The sequence below is a fragment of the Lontra canadensis genome, unplaced genomic scaffold (genome assembly GCF_010015895.1).
Source record: "Lontra canadensis isolate GAN:19392208 unplaced genomic scaffold, GSC_riverotter_1.0 scaffold57, whole genome shotgun sequence".
NCBI classification, from domain to species: Eukaryota; Metazoa; Chordata; class Mammalia; order Carnivora; family Mustelidae; genus Lontra; species Lontra canadensis.
The window spans coordinates 11,156,229-11,173,279 of record NW_022631051.1 but is presented as its reverse complement, the minus strand read 5'-3'; the positions used below and the strand labels follow the sequence as shown (position 1 = coordinate 11,173,279).

At 43.7% G+C, this 17,051-nt stretch overlaps 1 protein-coding gene across 1 annotated transcript in view; it reads left to right on the top strand.

Annotated features, from left to right (window-relative positions):
* The first annotated feature begins 359 nt into the window (after positions 1-359).
* Positions 360-17,051, top strand: part of CRKL (CRK like proto-oncogene, adaptor protein) — a 42,438-nt gene continuing 25,746 nt past the window's right edge. Inside the window, exons 1-2 of the mRNA XM_032875962.1 lie at positions 360-1,186; positions 14,723-15,188. Coding sequence (XP_032731853.1) covers positions 876-1,186; positions 14,723-15,188 — 777 coding nt within the window. The 5' untranslated portion in view covers positions 360-875. The remainder of the gene's footprint in view (positions 1,187-14,722; positions 15,189-17,051) is intronic.

Here is a 17,051-nt window from a genome sequence, read left to right as displayed (position 1 = left end):
GCTGTTTTCCTGCCAGAGCTGGGCCAGCCCGCAGCGTCAGCGCCCCCCGCGGCGCACCGCAGCCCAGGAAGGGAGTGGCTGTAGCCACCTCCTCCTCCGCCACCCCCGGCACCCCCGCCTCCTCCGCCACCCCCGGCACCCCCGCCTCCTCCGCCTCCTCCCCCTCCTCCGCCTCCTCCGCCTCCTCCCCCTCCTCCGCCTCCTCCGCTTGCTGCCGGAACGCGGGAGCGGCCGAAAGCGGCGCACACCCCGACCGTCACCACCGTGCTCCTGATTGGCCGCGCCATGTAACGTCACGGGGAGGGCCCAGGCGGCAGCTGGGAGCCAGAGCCCGCGCGTGCGCAAATCGAGAACGCTGGGCGGAGGGGGAGGTGGCCGGCCGCTTCTCCCGCGTCCGCCATTTTGTTGCTGTGGCTCCTGGGAACAGGCTGGGCAAAAACCGCCCCGGAGGCGCGACGCTCCTGGGAGTCCGGTACTTCGTGTGACGGCGGGGATCACTGCAGAGATTTGGGGGGGCGCGGAGTCGGCGCGTTCCGGGCCAGGAGTGACTGAAAGCACCCCCGGTACGCCAAGCACCCCGAGAACCCCGGGGCGGCCTCCGCTGCGGCTCGGCTTCTCCCGTCCCGACCTCGGGCTGTGCCCTGCATTCCCCGGGCCGGCTCCCTCCGTGAGGCGGCCCCGGCGCAGGCGGGCGGCGGCGGAGGATGCTGCGGGCCCGGAGCCGAGAGGAAGGTGCTGGCTCGGCCCTCTAATTGCGCCTCGAGGTGTGCCAAAAGGCCCTTCCTTGGCCGCAAAGCCGTCTGTCGGGCAAAGGCGTCCAGAACAGACGAGAGCAGCCGCCGCCCCGAATCGCCGCAGAGCCGCGGTCCGACACCATGTCCTCCGCTAGGTTCGACTCCTCAGACCGCTCTGCCTGGTACATGGGGCCGGTGTCTCGCCAGGAGGCGCAGACCCGGCTCCAGGGGCAGCGCCACGGTATGTTCCTAGTTCGCGATTCCTCCACCTGCCCCGGGGATTATGTGCTGTCCGTGTCCGAGAACTCGCGGGTCTCCCACTACATCATCAACTCGCTGCCCAACCGCCGTTTTAAGATCGGGGACCAGGAGTTTGATCACTTGCCGGCCCTGCTGGAGTTCTACAAGATTCACTACCTGGACACCACCACCCTAATCGAGCCCGCACCCAGGTACGCTAGCGCCCGCGCTTCCCGGGCGCACAGCCGGTTCCGACCGCGGAGGAGGGTAAAGAATGGTTCGCTTGGGATGGAAGAGTAGGGGGTGGGGGTGGGTGATTGAACCCGTTTCACCCCATTCTGAACCAAATGATTTTCCAGAAGGCGCTCTGAACGGGAGAATAGTGTCAGGATCTGGGTCACTGGATGAGGGGATGCGTTTTAAATTTGTTTTAAATTTGTTAAACGGCGGTTGCATAGCTAAAATGCCCGCTTTTTGCCTTTAGTCACGTTATCTATTGGGTATCCTACTAAAGAGTTTTTGTTTTTAAACCTTTTTTTGGACCACAGACTTCTTTGAGAATCTTAAGGTAGCTGTGGCATTTCCCCCTCCCTAAAAATGCACGTACACACAACTTTACACACCATTCAAGGTTCTTGGGCTCCCTGCTCCAGTTTAAGAACTCTTGGTCTGTAGCCTTTGGAACAAATAGTCAACAAATGAAAATGCCTGAGTCTTTATAGCTACAAAACCTTTAACGGTGAAATATCAGAACTGTATTTTTAAAAAAATTAAATATCAGAACTGTATATTGATACCTTGGTGCCAGGTTTGAATTACACCAGACACCTTTTGTTTTGTAGTTACAGAAGGTGCACCGGCTTCAGCGAGGATATATTTTTGAGTTTTTATTTTGTAGTTTACCCCAAGCTGGACCATTAGTAGGCCAGAAATCCATTTGATTAAATTCTAAGGAGTAATAAAGCTAGAATGTTAATAACAAAGGGAAATTTTTGAGCTACACCTTCTTAATTCTATCCTAGTTTAAGACGTACGTTTTGTACATTTCTAAGTCTAAATGATTTAGTAAAGTTAAGCATCCAGGTCCTCTTTTCCAAGTAAAATGCATTATTTTATTTGATGATTTGCTTTAATTTGTCTTCAGTGTTTTATTACGTTTCTTTTATTTAAATTATGCCAAATTTGAACTGAAGAAATTTCCTGGAATTTTTTTAAGTGAAAGGTATTTTACTGCCCATTTTGCTTCTTGAACTTATGTTTTTAAAGGATAGGGTGCTCATTTTTGGAATGAGGTGTTTCTGACTTTATAGATGTGCTGAGAAGATAGTCCTCTGAGCTTTAACCATTAAGAGCTATGATAATTAAGGAGCACCCACTAGATGGGTAAGTGTTGCTTCCGTGGAATAAGAGGAAACAAAGCCATGACAGTATAATGGCTGTAAGATTAACTGCTGAACTAAATGGACTTTAAAAACTGGGAGAAAGTGAATATAAATCAAATAGTGTATAACAAAGACCTAGGCACCAAGAATCTGATTGGTGAAATCTCCAGGTCCCCAGAGATGCTGGTAATTGGAGTCAACTTTGAGCACAGTATATTCTGATATGAGGGGTTGGAGAAAATATTAGAACCAGCTATGAGATTTTTAATATATTTCAGTGAATTATTTTTCCAACTCATAGAGATTAATTAATAGCATTAATTTCAGGCATTTATTAAGCCATGCTATGTGCAAGGCATTGTGCTTGCTTTGAGGTGACAGGTATCACAATACTGCTGTTTCAGAATGTGCGAGTAAATGGTTTGATCTCCTTCTAGAGAGAGAAAAAGGAGTATGCTGCGGTGGCTTTCATTACCAACAAAAACAACTCCACATTTTTCATACATGGGCCTTTCCAGATACCAGACATAACTTTTCTGTTTTGGATGCCTGTCCTCCTCCCCGTCCCCACCTTGTTCTTCCTTTAGTGCAGTCCCATTAAGCAACTCATTTAATCCCTGGTAGCTAGCTGTTCCTGCCTACCTTCTCACACCTTTGTACCTTTGCTCCAGCTGTTGGTTGGGCTCCTGGCTCTAGGTTGACTGCTTAACCCCACCCCACTCCTCACCTCACCTATTGAAATCTTAACTGCTGGGGCGCCTGGGTAGCTCAGTGGGTTAAGGCCTCTGCCTTCGGCTCAGGTCATGGTCTCAGTGTCCTGGGATCGAGCCCCACATCAGGCTCTCTGCTCAGTGGGGAACCTGCTTCCCCCTCTCTCTCTGCCTGCCTCTCTGACTACTTGTAATCTCTATCAAATAAAATCTTAAAAAAAAAAAAAAAAAGAAATCTTAACTGCCTTTCCAGGCCCCTCAAATAATAGGGCCTTTCCCTGACCCTCCCACTTACACGCAGCTGTAATTGTTTCTCCTCCTCTTCACTTTCTGCCCCAGGCATGTTGCTGTAATTTAGGTTTTTATATTCCACTGGTATCTCAGGACAGTGATCACAGTTCTGTTTGAATTCCATCCGGACTGAATTTACTTTCTTAATCTTTGGATTTTCTCCCCCAGCCTAAAATTCAAAGATTGGTTTGATTGGTTTTCAGACTTTATAGAAAACTAGAGGTACCCTGTAAAGTCTTGGCCAAATGGAAGTCAGTTTAATGCCTCTTCACACCTCAAACAAGATATTTTAAGTGGTTTAGGCATCAAAACTGAGCTCATTAGGCCAGAGTTTCGTACCCTTTTGCTAAAAGTTCATTTTTTAAATTTTGTTTAGTGAAAAATTATAATTGTATGACTTCCTTGGAACTTAAGGACTGGTGTTTGTTTTCCAGTCTGATCTTTTTTATTGGAATGTTCCGCAACATTTAGTTTATATTTTTTAAGAAAGATTTTATTTGAGGGGCGCCTGGGTGGCTCAGTTGTTGGGCATCTGCCTTCAGCTTGGGTTGTGATCCCGGGGTCCTGGGGATATTCCTTGGATATTCTATCTATCTGCCCCTCTCCAACTCCCCTTGCTTGTGTTCCCTTTCTTGCTGTGTCTCTCTCTGAATTTAAAAAAAAAAAATTTTCATTTATTTGAGAGAGACAGCCTGTACAGGAGAAAGAGCATGAGCTGGGGGAGAGGCAGATGAAGAGGAGGAGGCAGACTCCCAACTAAGAAGGGAGCCCAATGTGGGGCTCTGTCCCTAGACCCTGGGATCATGACCCAAGCCAAACGCAGACACTTAACCAGCTGAGTAGCCCAGGCACCCCTAGTTTTATATATATATATATATATATATATGTATATATTTTTTTAAAGGTTTTATTTATTTATTTGACAGACAGAGATCACAAGTAGGCAGAGAGGCAGGCAGAGAGAGAGGAGGAAGCAGGCTCCCCGCTGAGCAGAGAGCCCGACGCGGGGCTCGATCCCAGGACCCTGGGATCATGACCTGAGCCGAAGGCAGAGGCTTTAACCCACTGAGCCACCCAGGCGCCCCAGTTTTATATTTTTATTCAAATATTTACAAGAGTTATATCCCAGTGATGGGGACTGAGAACAATGGATGGCCAGCATACTTTCTCCACAATAGAACTTCCATCTTATTGGAAGAGACAAACTAAAAAGTAGGAAAATAAATGAAATACAACATTAATAAATGCTATGAAGGAAATGAGGCTGAGCAGAGAGAATATAATAGGAGGGACCTACCTGACATAGTGTGATCAGGGAAAGCCTGAAGCTATCTAAGGGTAGAGAAGAGGCAAGCCTTGGGAAAGTCTGGGCTAAGAAGATGGGGGGAGAGCCTTCCAGTAATAGGGAAGAGCTTACACAAAGTCCTGAGGTCAGAAAGATAGCTGTTGGGTTGGAAGTGTGGTGCTTAAATATAGGGGTTCTATAAGAAGAGTTAGGAGATGTAATGGTGAAGATAAGGCAGTTGGACTTTTTTTTTTTTTTAAGATTTTATTTATTTATTTGACACAAAGAGATCACAAGTAGGCAGAGGCAGGCAGAGAGAAAGGGTAGCAGGCTCCCCGCTGAGCAGAAAGCCCGATGCGGGACTTGATCCCAGGACCCCGAGATCATGACCTGAACCGAAGGCAGAGGCTCAACCCAGTGAGCCACCCAGGCTCCCCAAGGCAGTTAGATTTCATTTCAGATGCAGTGGGTGCCATTGAAGGAGTTTGAAGCACAGGAGTGATCTGGAGTTGTCACTGTTATCTGGGTGCAAAAGGATGGTGGCTGATGACGTATTTGTCACAGGTCATATAGACTGATGTAGAGCTGTGACTTGGAGGTGCCTGTTTTGGAGTTGATTGATGTTGCTGATGGGAGGGAATATGGTGAGGGAAGAGAAAGGAAGAAACAAAGATGACTTGGTACATTTGTAACTTTGTGTCCTCTCAGTTTATCTTACTAATTGCCTTTTGTATTTGTCTGTGGTGTTCCTGTGGTGGATTTTAAATTTAACCCCCCAAAAGTGTCATATATCATGTCAGATGGCTTTTGTTGATTGAGTGGCCCTAAAGGATTCTTGCAGAATATGGTTGTAATTTTTTTTTTTTTAAGATTTTAATTTTATTTATGAGGGGGGGAGCTAGTGCCAGGGAGGAGCAGAGGGAGAGGGACAAGCAGACCCTGAGATCATGACCAGAGTCAAAACCAAGAGTTCGGCACTTAACCAGCCCAGCCACCCAGGCATCCCAGATGTAGGTGTAATTTTTATATTATAGTTCTGATAGATAAAACCTGTGGTGGTTTTCACCTCCAATTTATTTGACTATAAATATTTTTAAGATCTGTTCACTAAGTTACAGTTAATATTCAGGTAGGGACTCCTGGGTGGCTTAGTTGGTTAAGCGTCTGCTTTCGGCTGGGGTCATGATCCCAGTGTTCTGGGATCAAGCCCCGCCTCTGGGAGCCATTAGGCTCCTCAGCAGGGAGCCTGCTTCTCCCTGTCCCTCTCTGCCTGGTGCTCCCCTGCTTGTTATCTCTCTCTCTCTCACTCACTGACAAATAAATAAAATCTTCTAAAAAAAAAACATTCAGGTAAGTGCTGGTGTTTTTTTATTTAATGGAGGTGATTTCCAGTTTAACAACAGAATGTTTCAGAAGGTTCCTAAGTAAATTGTTTAGATATGAAAGCCATTTTCCTGTGTTTTAGAAGCTGTGTTTTGCATAGCTTGCTTTGTTTATATAATTCTCTAGCTTTAGCTTATGCAGCTATATGAAGGCTAGGAGGAAGAGCTGAGAAGTGAAGTTTTTTAACTGAGGCAAGTGGACCCTTAGAGAAAATCTTTGATTTTTGTTAACAGACATTGCACATCTCATGTACTTAGTAACACAGAACTAACATTGAATCAGCAATCCCTGTCATATTCTTGAGAAGGCTACTGGTGCAGAGTTTGTTTGATAGTTTAAGATTTATTTATTTGTCAGAGAGAAAGAGAGCGCAAGCAATGGGAACAGCAGGCAGAGGGAGAAGCAAGCTCCATTCTGAGCAAGGAGCCCAGTGTGGGACTCAATCCCAGCACCCTGAGGTCATGACTTGAACTGAAGGCAGACGCTTAATTGACTGAGCCACCCAGCCATCCCTGGTGCTGAGATTTTTTTTAAAAGGCCATTTCCATGCTGTCTACTATGATAGAATAGTTGAAAAAGGATGCCCAGCTTAACCTGAGTGCCCAGAGGAGGGCCTTCCCACCTGTGAAGCAGAAGCCAAACCCTGCATGGACCAGAAGATGCCACTGGCCACATGGTCACACCACCCACATCCCCTTTCTAAATATTTGAGGGAACTCAAATCTGGACTTCTAGAATTAGGAGTGGAGGAGATTACCGGTAACTTTGATTAGCATAGAATTTGGTACTGTGAATAAACCTTTGATTTTCCTCTTACCAGTAGTTTAAATCATCTGAATTTGATTCAGATAAGATACAAGAACATGGTCATTATGCTGGGAATGGAAGCTTGCCCAGTTAAGAGTTGTGTTCCCAGGGCATGTAAAGTACTGGTAGCCATTTGATTTGTGACTTTTCTCTTATGTAAGACTCAAATGAAGATAGATATTTTTTTAACTGTAGAAAGAATTTTTTCTTTTGACCTAAAGAGTTGGACTAGATTATTTCTAGGTTTCCTTCAGGCTAAAATATTTTAGTTGTTCCTGATAAGTAAAAGGGGACAGTGCTTATTAGTGGGAGTTCAAATTATTTTAGAATCAGAGCTAAGATCATACCAAGTAAGGTGGGGCCATTAGGCATGTGGCAACTAGTCTGGAATGATGACTGAGAGCATGGATGAAACAGTGGTGAGCTGAAGAGGCTTGGACAGCAAACCAAATGGCATACAGGATTTCTTTGTCTATATAACAGAATTAAACCAGATATAGGGAATTGGGGTGCTGTGTTTTCCTTCTGTGTTTTCAGAAGGAGGAAAAAAAAGGATAGGAACAGGAACGGGAAATGCTTCCCTATGTCTTTGGCATTTTATTTTTTTTATTTTTTTTATTTTTATTTTTATTTTTTTTAAGATTTTATTTATTTGACAGAGAGAGATCATAAGTAGACAGAGAGGCAGGCAGAGAGAGAGAGGGAAGCAGGCTCCCTGCTGAGCAGAGAGCCCGATGCGGGACTCGATCCCAGGACCCTGAGATCATGACCTGAGCCGAAGGCAGCGGCTTAACCCACTGAGCCACCCAGGTGCCCTGGCATTTTATTTTTATTAGCAGGAATTTCACTGTATTTGAGCCTACTCTAAACCAAAGCCCAGTACTAGTCTCAAGGCATGTAATGGGAGTTATCTTGGGTTTTAGCTCTTGAGAAGTTCAGTATATTGAACAAGTTAAAATAGAATACCTTGGGAGCTTAAAAGCAAGAATGATCAACTGAGGGGTCAGCGAAGGCTTGAAAGAAGAGATGAGGAGGGGAGAAAAAGATGGTGGGGGCTCAGCTCTGCCTGAGGATTCTCTACCTCTGCCCCCCCAACTTGTGACACTCTCTCAAGTCTATATATTTATATTTATATATTTATATGTATACATATTTATATTGTAATACAAACTTTATGATTTATATTATATATTATATAAAATATTTTATATATTTATATTATATACAAGGATAATATAAATATATGTTTATATATATATTTAAGATTTATTTATTTGAGAGTGAGACAGAGCAAGCAGAGAGAGAGGGAGACAAGCAGACTCCAATGAGCAGGGAACCTGATGCTGGGCTCAGTCCCAGGGCTGGGAGATCATGCCCTGAGCCAAAATCAAGAGTGTGCACTTAACTAATTGAGCCACCCAGGCACCCCCATAAATAAGTCTTTAAAAAGAATTTTGTTTTGTTTTTCAACTTTTTATTGTGAAATATTTTCATACATACAAGAGAATATGTATATACATGTATATAATAAGACAATTCACCAATACCCATGTGGCCCCTTTATTTATTATTTTTTTAAGATTTTATTTATTTGTTTGACAGAGATCACAATTAGGCAGGCAGAGAGAGAGCAAGGGAAGCAGGCTCCCTGCTGAGCACAGAGCCCGATGGGGGGCTCGATCCCAAGACCCTGGGATCATGACCTGAGCCAAAAGCAGAAGCTTTAACCCACTAAGCCACCCAGGCACCTCCATGTGACCCCTTTAAAAAACTAGATTACCAGTACCTTTGAAATTCTCTTCTCAGAGGTTGTATTCCTTCTTTTGCATGAGGGAAATTTTAGGCTTAGAAGATATTAACGTTTAGGTTTAAAGACAGTGTTTTATCTGTGCTTCATACATGAAGCTGAGAGTGCTTTTTACCTAAAGGAGAGGAGGTTCATTGACTAGGTAGGAAAAGCCAATTTCCAGTTAGTCATCCAGGGACTTCCTACTCAGTACGCTGTGGACTATAGGCATAAGACAGGGAGAAGCCTGGGTCTTAGAGTATTTGAATAGGCTTAGAAAATGCGTTGTATGTAAAATTTATTTTATTTTTAAAAATATTTTATTTATTTGAGAGAGAGAGAGAGCACAAGCAGGGTGAGGGGCAGAGGGAGAAGCAGACTCCTCGCTGAGTAGGGAGCCCGACATGGGGCTCAGTGTCAGGACTCCAGGATAATGACCTGAGCCAAAGGCAGGTGCTTAACTGACTGAGGCACCCAGGCACCCCTCTTTGTATGTAAAATTTAAAGAGTTTACAGGTGCTCTTTTACAGTCTTGAACAAATGGAAATGAGAAACAATGAATTGTTACAGTTTTATGTTACATATTACTTTGGGCTGTGGGACCTAATAGAAAGGGCAAGATAGGGTGCCTGGGTGGCTCAGTGGTTTAAGCCGCTGCATTCGGCTCAGGTCATGATCTCAGGGTCCTGGGATCAAGTCCCACATTGGGCTCTCTGCTCAGCAGGGAGCCTGCTTCCCTCCCTCTCTCTGCCTGCCTCTCTATCTACTTGTGATCTCTCTCTGTCAAATAAATAAATAAAATCTTCAAAAAAAGAAAGAAAGAAAGGGCAAGATAATCTGCCCTGGCATCATTATGGTTTCATGTCTACAGTGGAATTTATGTGTAATTTGCAGCAAATTTTGATGAATACAGGAGTTTAAGGGTATCAGGGGGAAGACTTTGGAATTTATGTCAGGGATGTGTGGCTTGGAGATTGATGTGAAATTTAGGGATATCTGTGCATGTACTAAATCAGGAAATGAGCCTTATTGTCATTATAGCAGTATAATGGTGGAGAAAGTATAAGCTATCCCTCCATTGTTGTCAGATTTGCATACATCTCCCTCCTCACCAGGGATGTATTGAAAGTTGAAAAGCATGCTCTGCTCTTTTAACCCAGTAATCTAGACAATGAATCAGCAAACTTTCAATAAGGGGGCAGTTAGTAAATCTTTTAAGCTTTTAGACCATATAGTCTCTCATAGTTTCTCAACTATTCCCTTAGAGCACAAAAGCAGTCCTAGACAATACTGTAAATGAGTGAGTTTGGCTGTGGTGTAATAAAACTTTATTTACAAAAGTATACAGTAGGCTGAATGGCCTACAGGCCATAGTTTACAGACTTGTAGGCCAGACTCAAGTTTTTGTATAGTGTACTGAAGCTAAGAATGGTTCTTATATTTTTGAAAGGTTGTATTTTAAAGAAAGGTGAATATATAACATAAGCCATATGTGTAGTCTGCAAAACCTCAAACACAGACCAATCTTTTAAAAAGTTTGTCAGCCTCGAGGGCCTTACCAGCAAAGTTCCTGGTTTGTGCTTATAGGAATGAGCAGTGTGCCCTGTGAGTTGTGGGGAACCTGGGAAAGGGAGCATTTTGAACCTTTGGGCTTCTAGTCTTGTTCTGATTTAGAATCCAGATATATGTAATCCTGTCTTCAACAAAATCTTTCAATTCCAAAGAGGGCTAGTCTTCAGCTTCTAGTGCATTGCCTCTTTGCCTGTTTTCCTGCTCCTTAACAGAACTCATTCCTTCCTTTGAGTGCTCCTCGACCCTATCAGCTTCTGTCATGGTACATTAGTTACTCTTTTGCCTGTGTTTTTGTCTTCCAGTCTCTATGCTAAATTGGCAGTCTTTTAAGAGCAAGAACTTGGTTTTAATTCATTGTCTCCCAAGTTCTCAGTATGTAGTAATTCTAGTGGATACCTGGGTAGATGAATTTCATTACTGTTAATCCCCACTGAAACTGTACTAGTGTCCTCTTAGTTTGTGTTGTAGAACTAATTGCTTTTGGGGCACCTGGGTGGCTCAGTGGGTTAAACCTCTGCCTTCAGCTCAGGTCATGATCTCAGGGTCCTGGGGTTGAGCCACACATCGGGCTCTCTGCTCTGTGGGGAGCCTGCTTCCCCCCCTCTCTCTCCCGGCCTCTCTGTGATCTCTCTCTCTCTCTGTCAAATAAATAAATCTTTTAAAAAACCCAAAACCTAACTGCTTTTAACTTTTTAAGTATACGAACAATGAAATACCCTTGGATGGGGTCTGAGGTGGAACTGATGGTGCTTTTAGTAAAGTATCTGAGATTTATGTAGTATTACCCAAACTTCTTACAGATTGTCTGTGGCCCTTGAAATAGAGGCAAGGTGTACCTTAAAGAGGGTAGGAGTGGGGAGCTGATCCGGGTGCTCAGCAACAACCAGGAACTATTGTGCATGTTCACACACAATCTGATGTTAATTCCCATGCACCCAAAAGACGCAGGGTTTATTCCTAAGGCTGACTAGCTCACTGGTTATGAGTGAATACTCTAGAACCAGACTGCCTGAGTGCAAATCTAATAACCTGTGTTTGCATTGGCTTCCTCATATGTAAGATGGAGATAATCATAGGATTGCTGAGGGAAAGAAATAATTTAAAATCTGTACGGACTGCAAACAGTGCTTAGTACAGGTAGTAAGTATCAACTCTTATTACTGTTGTTCCTGCTGCTACTCCTGCTATCTCTTTTTTTTTTCCTTAAGATTTTATTTATTTATTTGATAGAGATCACAACTAGGCAGAGAGGAAACACAAACAGGAGGAGTGGGAGAGGGAGAAGCAGGCTCCCTGCCGAGCAGGGAGCCTGATACGGGGCTTGATCCCAGGACCCTGGGATCATGACCTGAGCCAAAGGCAGATGCTTAATGCCCAGCTGCACCAGAGTTAGTTAGTTTGTTTGTTTTTATAAGATTTTATTTACTTATTTTTTTTTTAAGATTTTATTTATTTATTTATTTGACAGACGAAGATCACAAGTAGGCAGAGAAGCAGGCAGAGAGAGAGGAGGAAGCAGGCTCTCCGCAGAGCGGAGAGCCCGATGCGGGGCTCGATCCCAGGACCCTGGGATCATGACCTGAGCCGAAGGCAGAGGCTTTAACCCACTGAGCCACCCAGGCGCCCCAGATTTTATTTACTTATTTATTTGACACAGAGAGAACGTGAGTGAGCACAAGCAGGGGGAGCAGCAGAAAGAGGGGGAGAAGCAGACCCCCCCCGAGATTCTAGAGGTTTTAAATCGAGCTCCTAATCACTGTGGCATAATACATAGACTGTTGTTAATTCAGTTGTCAGTATACTATATTAAACTAGTCATTTACATTTAAAAGATTGAAGTTTTGCCAAATTATGAAGACTGCCTTTTGGAAAATAGTGTGGCAGTGTGTACGGAGGGCCATGAAAATGGCTCTGTTCTTTAATCTGGAAATCTAGGCTTTACAAAAAATCTAATACTGAGATGGTTCATTTGGTTGGGCATCTGACTCTTGGTTTTGGCTTCCACTATGATCTCAGATTCCTGAGATTGAGCCCCAGGTTGGGCTCTGTGTTGGGTGTGGAGCCTGCTTAAGATTCTCTCCCTCTCTGTCTCCCCCCCCCCCGCCTTAAAAAATTGAATATCAAAAAACTATGTTAAAAAGACTTCGTGATGTTGATGATCAAATAGGGAGAAAGAAAAACTAAAAATCCAGAAACACAGGAATGCTTAGTTCCTGCAGGCTCACACCTGACATGTCATCCTGACAGAGGTAAATAAATGATCACGTAGACCAGTGATACAAGGAAACACCTGTGGTGTGGTATTTGGCAGAAAAACCAGCATGGGCATAAACAAGACTCTTTCAAGAAAGCCATAAAGTTTGGGTGCCTGTGTGGCTCCGTCTGTTAAGTGTCCAAATCTTGGTTCAGCTCAGGTCCTGATCTCAAGCAGCGTGAGATTCAGCCTGGCTTTGGGCTCCATGCTCAGTGGGAGTCTGCTTAGATATTCTCTCTCTCTGTCCCTCTCCCTGAGTGCGAGCACTTTCTCTCAAATAAATAAATCTTAATTTTGGCCAGTGGAAGGGGTGAAAAGGTAGCTATGGTGGGGCAGGAGCTGTAGGACTTTTTTTTCTCTTTTGCTGGAAGGGGGTTGTTTCTAAGATTTTATTTATTTATTTATTTGACAGATCACAAGTAGGCAGAGAGGCAGGCAGAGTGAGAGGGGGGAATCAGGCTCGCCACTAAGCAGAGAGCCCGATGTGGGGCTCAATCCCATGACCCTGGGATCACGACCCGAGTTGAAGGCAGAGGCTTTAACCCACTGAGCCGCTCAGGCACCCCAAGATTTTATTTTATTTTTTTTTAGTAAGCTCTATACCCAACACAGGGCTTAAACTCAGAACCACGTGAGTTGCATGCTCTACCAACTGAGCCAGCCAGGCATCCCTTGTTTTTCCTTTTTTGCTGAATGTTGTAACATGGTAGCTTTTTTTTTATAAAGAAAAAAATTAATTAAAATATTTAAACATTAGAGATCATGTTGTAATATGAAGTAACTTTTTAGATCATTAATTGGAGGGAAGGAAAAGACTGGACATGAGCTAATAGACGATAAAACTGTGTCTGGGTGGCTTAGTTGGTTAAGCAGCCTACTCTAGATTTCGGCTCAGGTCATGATCTCAGGGTCCTGGGATTGAGGCTTGTGTTGTGTTCCCCTCTCAGCAGGAAGACTGCTTGAGGATTCTCATAATCCTTCTGCCCCTCTACCTGCTTGTGGGCTCTTTCTCTCTCAAATAAGTAGATAAATAAATGATTTTTTAAAAAATAAGTGATCTTTTTAAAAAAGATAAAACTGGGGTGCCTGGGTGGCTCAGTGGGTTAATCCTCTGCCTTCAGCTCAGGTTGTGATCTCAGGGTCCTGGGATTGAGCCCTGCATTGGGCTCTGCTCTGCGGGGAGCCTGCTTCTCCCACCACTCTGCCTCTCTGCCTACTTATGATCGATCTCTCTCTCTGTGTCAAATAAGTAAATGAATCTTTAAAAAAAAAAAGATAAATTGGAAAGCATAGACAGTGGTTAAATAGGCATTTCCTATCCTGGCTTACTCTCCCTCAAGACTACTCTAGAACTGGGCTCTGGTGATGGTTCTGCAGGTGTAGTCTCTTCATAGGTGCAGACTCTTTGGATGAAGCCCAGGGTTTATAACTCTGGTGTAGATTCTCTGCTTTAGAAAAGTTAAGTGGTGGGAGGGACCAAATGGTAGAGAATTTTTTTTTTCCCAAAAGTTTATGTATTTGCAACTTCTCAGAACATTTCTTAGGTGAATAGAGACTTCTATACTTCTTTTGAAGAAGAGGCATTACAGTCAGGGAGAGAACAGGGACTGCACTTTTATAACTGACCCTGGGAGGGCATTCTGCAGCTTACTTGGCAAATAAAGACACAGCAGAGGGGTGTGGTGGTGTCTATGGACTGATGCTTTGATGAGAGCTCTTCTTGTGAGTTCTGCTATGAAAAGTTCCCTGTGTTTTCATTTTGATGATCAGGTGATGATTTATGCATAACATGCAGTATGGTGTATAAACCCTTTTCTGGTTTTTGTATTTTGAGAGACATAGAAACTGAAGCCGTCGTCATTTTCTTTTTGGATGCCCAGGGAAGTGTGCAGGAAGCATGCCATAGATAACAACCAGGAGGAAAGATATCTGACAGGGTCCTAAGGAAGGTCCTGTGGCAGGGTCCTAAGGAAGGCAGCTACTGAACTTATTCAGGATTTTTAAAATAAATTCAGATCACTTGTATCTCTGTGTAAACAAAAAGTTAGTGTGAAACAGAGATGGTGTGTATGTGTGTGCACTCGACATGTGATTTAACAAGGTCTGTTTAGAGACAGTACAAACTGCAGAGCATGAAAGTGTCAGAACCTTCTTAACTACTGAGAATATAGTCAGGGAAATAATTCATCATAGAGAAGAATGGTTTACATAAAAGTTTGACAAACACTGGTACTGAGTAAGATTTTTCTATTAGAGTTAATTTTCTTTCTCTCTGAAGGTACCCAAGCCCACCAATGGGATCTGTATCAGCACCCAACCTGCCTACAGCAGAAGAAAATCTGGAATATGTACGGACTCTCTATGATTTTCCTGGGAACGATGCTGAAGACCTGCCCTTTAAAAAGGGTGAGATCCTGGTGATAATAGAGAAGCCCGAAGAACAGTGGTGGAGCGCCCGGAACAAGGATGGCCGGATTGGGATGATTCCTGTTCCTTACGTTGAAAAGCTTGTGAGATCCTCACCACATGGAAAGCATGGGAATAGGAATTCCAATAGTTACGGGATCCCGGAACCTGCTCATGCCTATGCTCAACCTCAGACCACAACTCCTCTACCTGCAGTTTCCAGTACTCCTGGGGCAGCGATCAACCCTTTGCCATCCACACAGAATGGACCTGTCTTTGCAAAAGCCATCCAGAAAAGAGTACCCTGTGCTTATGACAAGACTGCATTGGCATTAGAGGTAAATTTTACAGGGCTGGTTTTTGGGTCCTTTGACATTCGGTTTTCATTTTTTTAATTTTGTTTCTGCAAAGTAACAACTGCTCATTTAAAGTTCTATTCAGGGGAGTAAGATGGCTGGGTGATTTTGGAGATCCACTATGAATGTCCCACATGACTCTTTTGTCCTTTCCTATTCCTTGTTTCTCCCAAGGTATAGTCTCTTGTAGTAGTTGGTTTTCTTCCCAGTAAGAATAGATGATGGTTAATAGAGAGCCATGACATAGAGATGAAATCAGCATACAGGTGGACATACAGCCACTTGTACAGTTCCATATTTCTAACATCGTGATTAATTAAGGAGAAATACGAGTATGTGTCTTAGAATTCCTCTTCAGCTAGGCAGAAGATAAAAGTTTAAAATATCTCAGACCAGGGTGCCTGAGTGGCTTAGTCAGTTACATGTCTGCCTTCTGCTCAGGTCACGATTCTAGAGTCCTGGGATTGAGCCCCATATTGGGCTCCCTGCTCAGTGGGGAGTCTGCTGCTCCCTCTCCCCCTGCTTGTACCCACATGCTCGCTCTGTCTCAAATAAATAAGTAAATCTTTAATTAAAAATATCTCAGGGGCACCTGTATGGCTCAGTCGTTAAGCACCTGCCTTTGGCTCAGGTCATAGTCCCAGGGTCCTGGGATTGAGCCCTGCATCCGGCTTCCTGTTCACCAGGAAACCTGCTTCTCTCTCTCCCACTCCCCCTGCTTATGTTCCTTCTCTGACTGTGTCTCTGTCAAATAAATAAAATCTTTAACCAAAAATAAATAAATAAAATAAAAACATCTCAGACCTTACTAGATTTTTTTTTTTTTTTTTTTTTGAGATTCTTGCAAAGCTTAGCATATAACTGTGGCTTTCTGAACCAAGAAGTCCTGAAGACCAGTGTTGATAAGCCTGTTGAGGGCATAAAACTGTATCACAGAAAGTAGAAGTTTGATGAGACATCTGATAAACCTAGAGTGACGGCCGTAAATGAGCACAAACCCCACAGCAAGAACAGAAGGATTTGAAAAATAGATCTTTTGGGTGCCTGGATAGCTCGGTTAAGTGTCCAACTCTTTTTTCTTTTTCTTTTTCTTTTCTTTTCTTTTCTTTTTTTTTTTTTTTTAAGATTTTCTTTATTTATTTGAGAGGGGAGAAGGTCAGAGAGAGAAGCAGACTAATTCCCCATGGAGCTGGGAGCCTGATGCAGGACTCAGTCCTGGGACTCTGGGATCATGACCTGAGCCGAAGGCAGTCGCCCAACCAACTGAGCCACCCAGGCACCCCAAGTGTCCAACTCTTGATCTCAGCTTGGGTCTCAATCTCAGGCCCATGTTGGGCTTCATGCTGGGTGTGGAGCCTACTTAAGGGGAAAAAAGATTTTTTTAAAAAAATTTCATATTTTTAGAACAGTCCAGTATATTTTTCATATTATTTTTGTAAGGTATAAAATATGTGCAGTGAGATGGGCCCTAAATACTGACGTGTCAAAACATAGAATTTGATGCTGCAAATCCTAGCTCTTTCACTTGTTGATAAATTGTGAAAATGCTTTATGAGCTGCAGACAACTAGGTAAATAAGTATCATAAAATTACAGTTGAATACTCTTTGTTGGTATTATTAAATTGCATATATGTTGGAGAAGCTGAGATTAAGCTAGGGATTGTTCTCTCTGTGTTCGCTCCAAGGTCAGAGTAGGGCAGGGTTGGGAGACAGCTTAGATATATGATGGAAGGATGAAGTAATGGAGTCTGTTGCCTCAAAAAAGCAGACCTTAGGGGTGCCTGGGTGGCTCAGTGGATTAAAGCCTCTGTCTTCGGCTCGGGTCATGATCTCAGGGTCCTGGG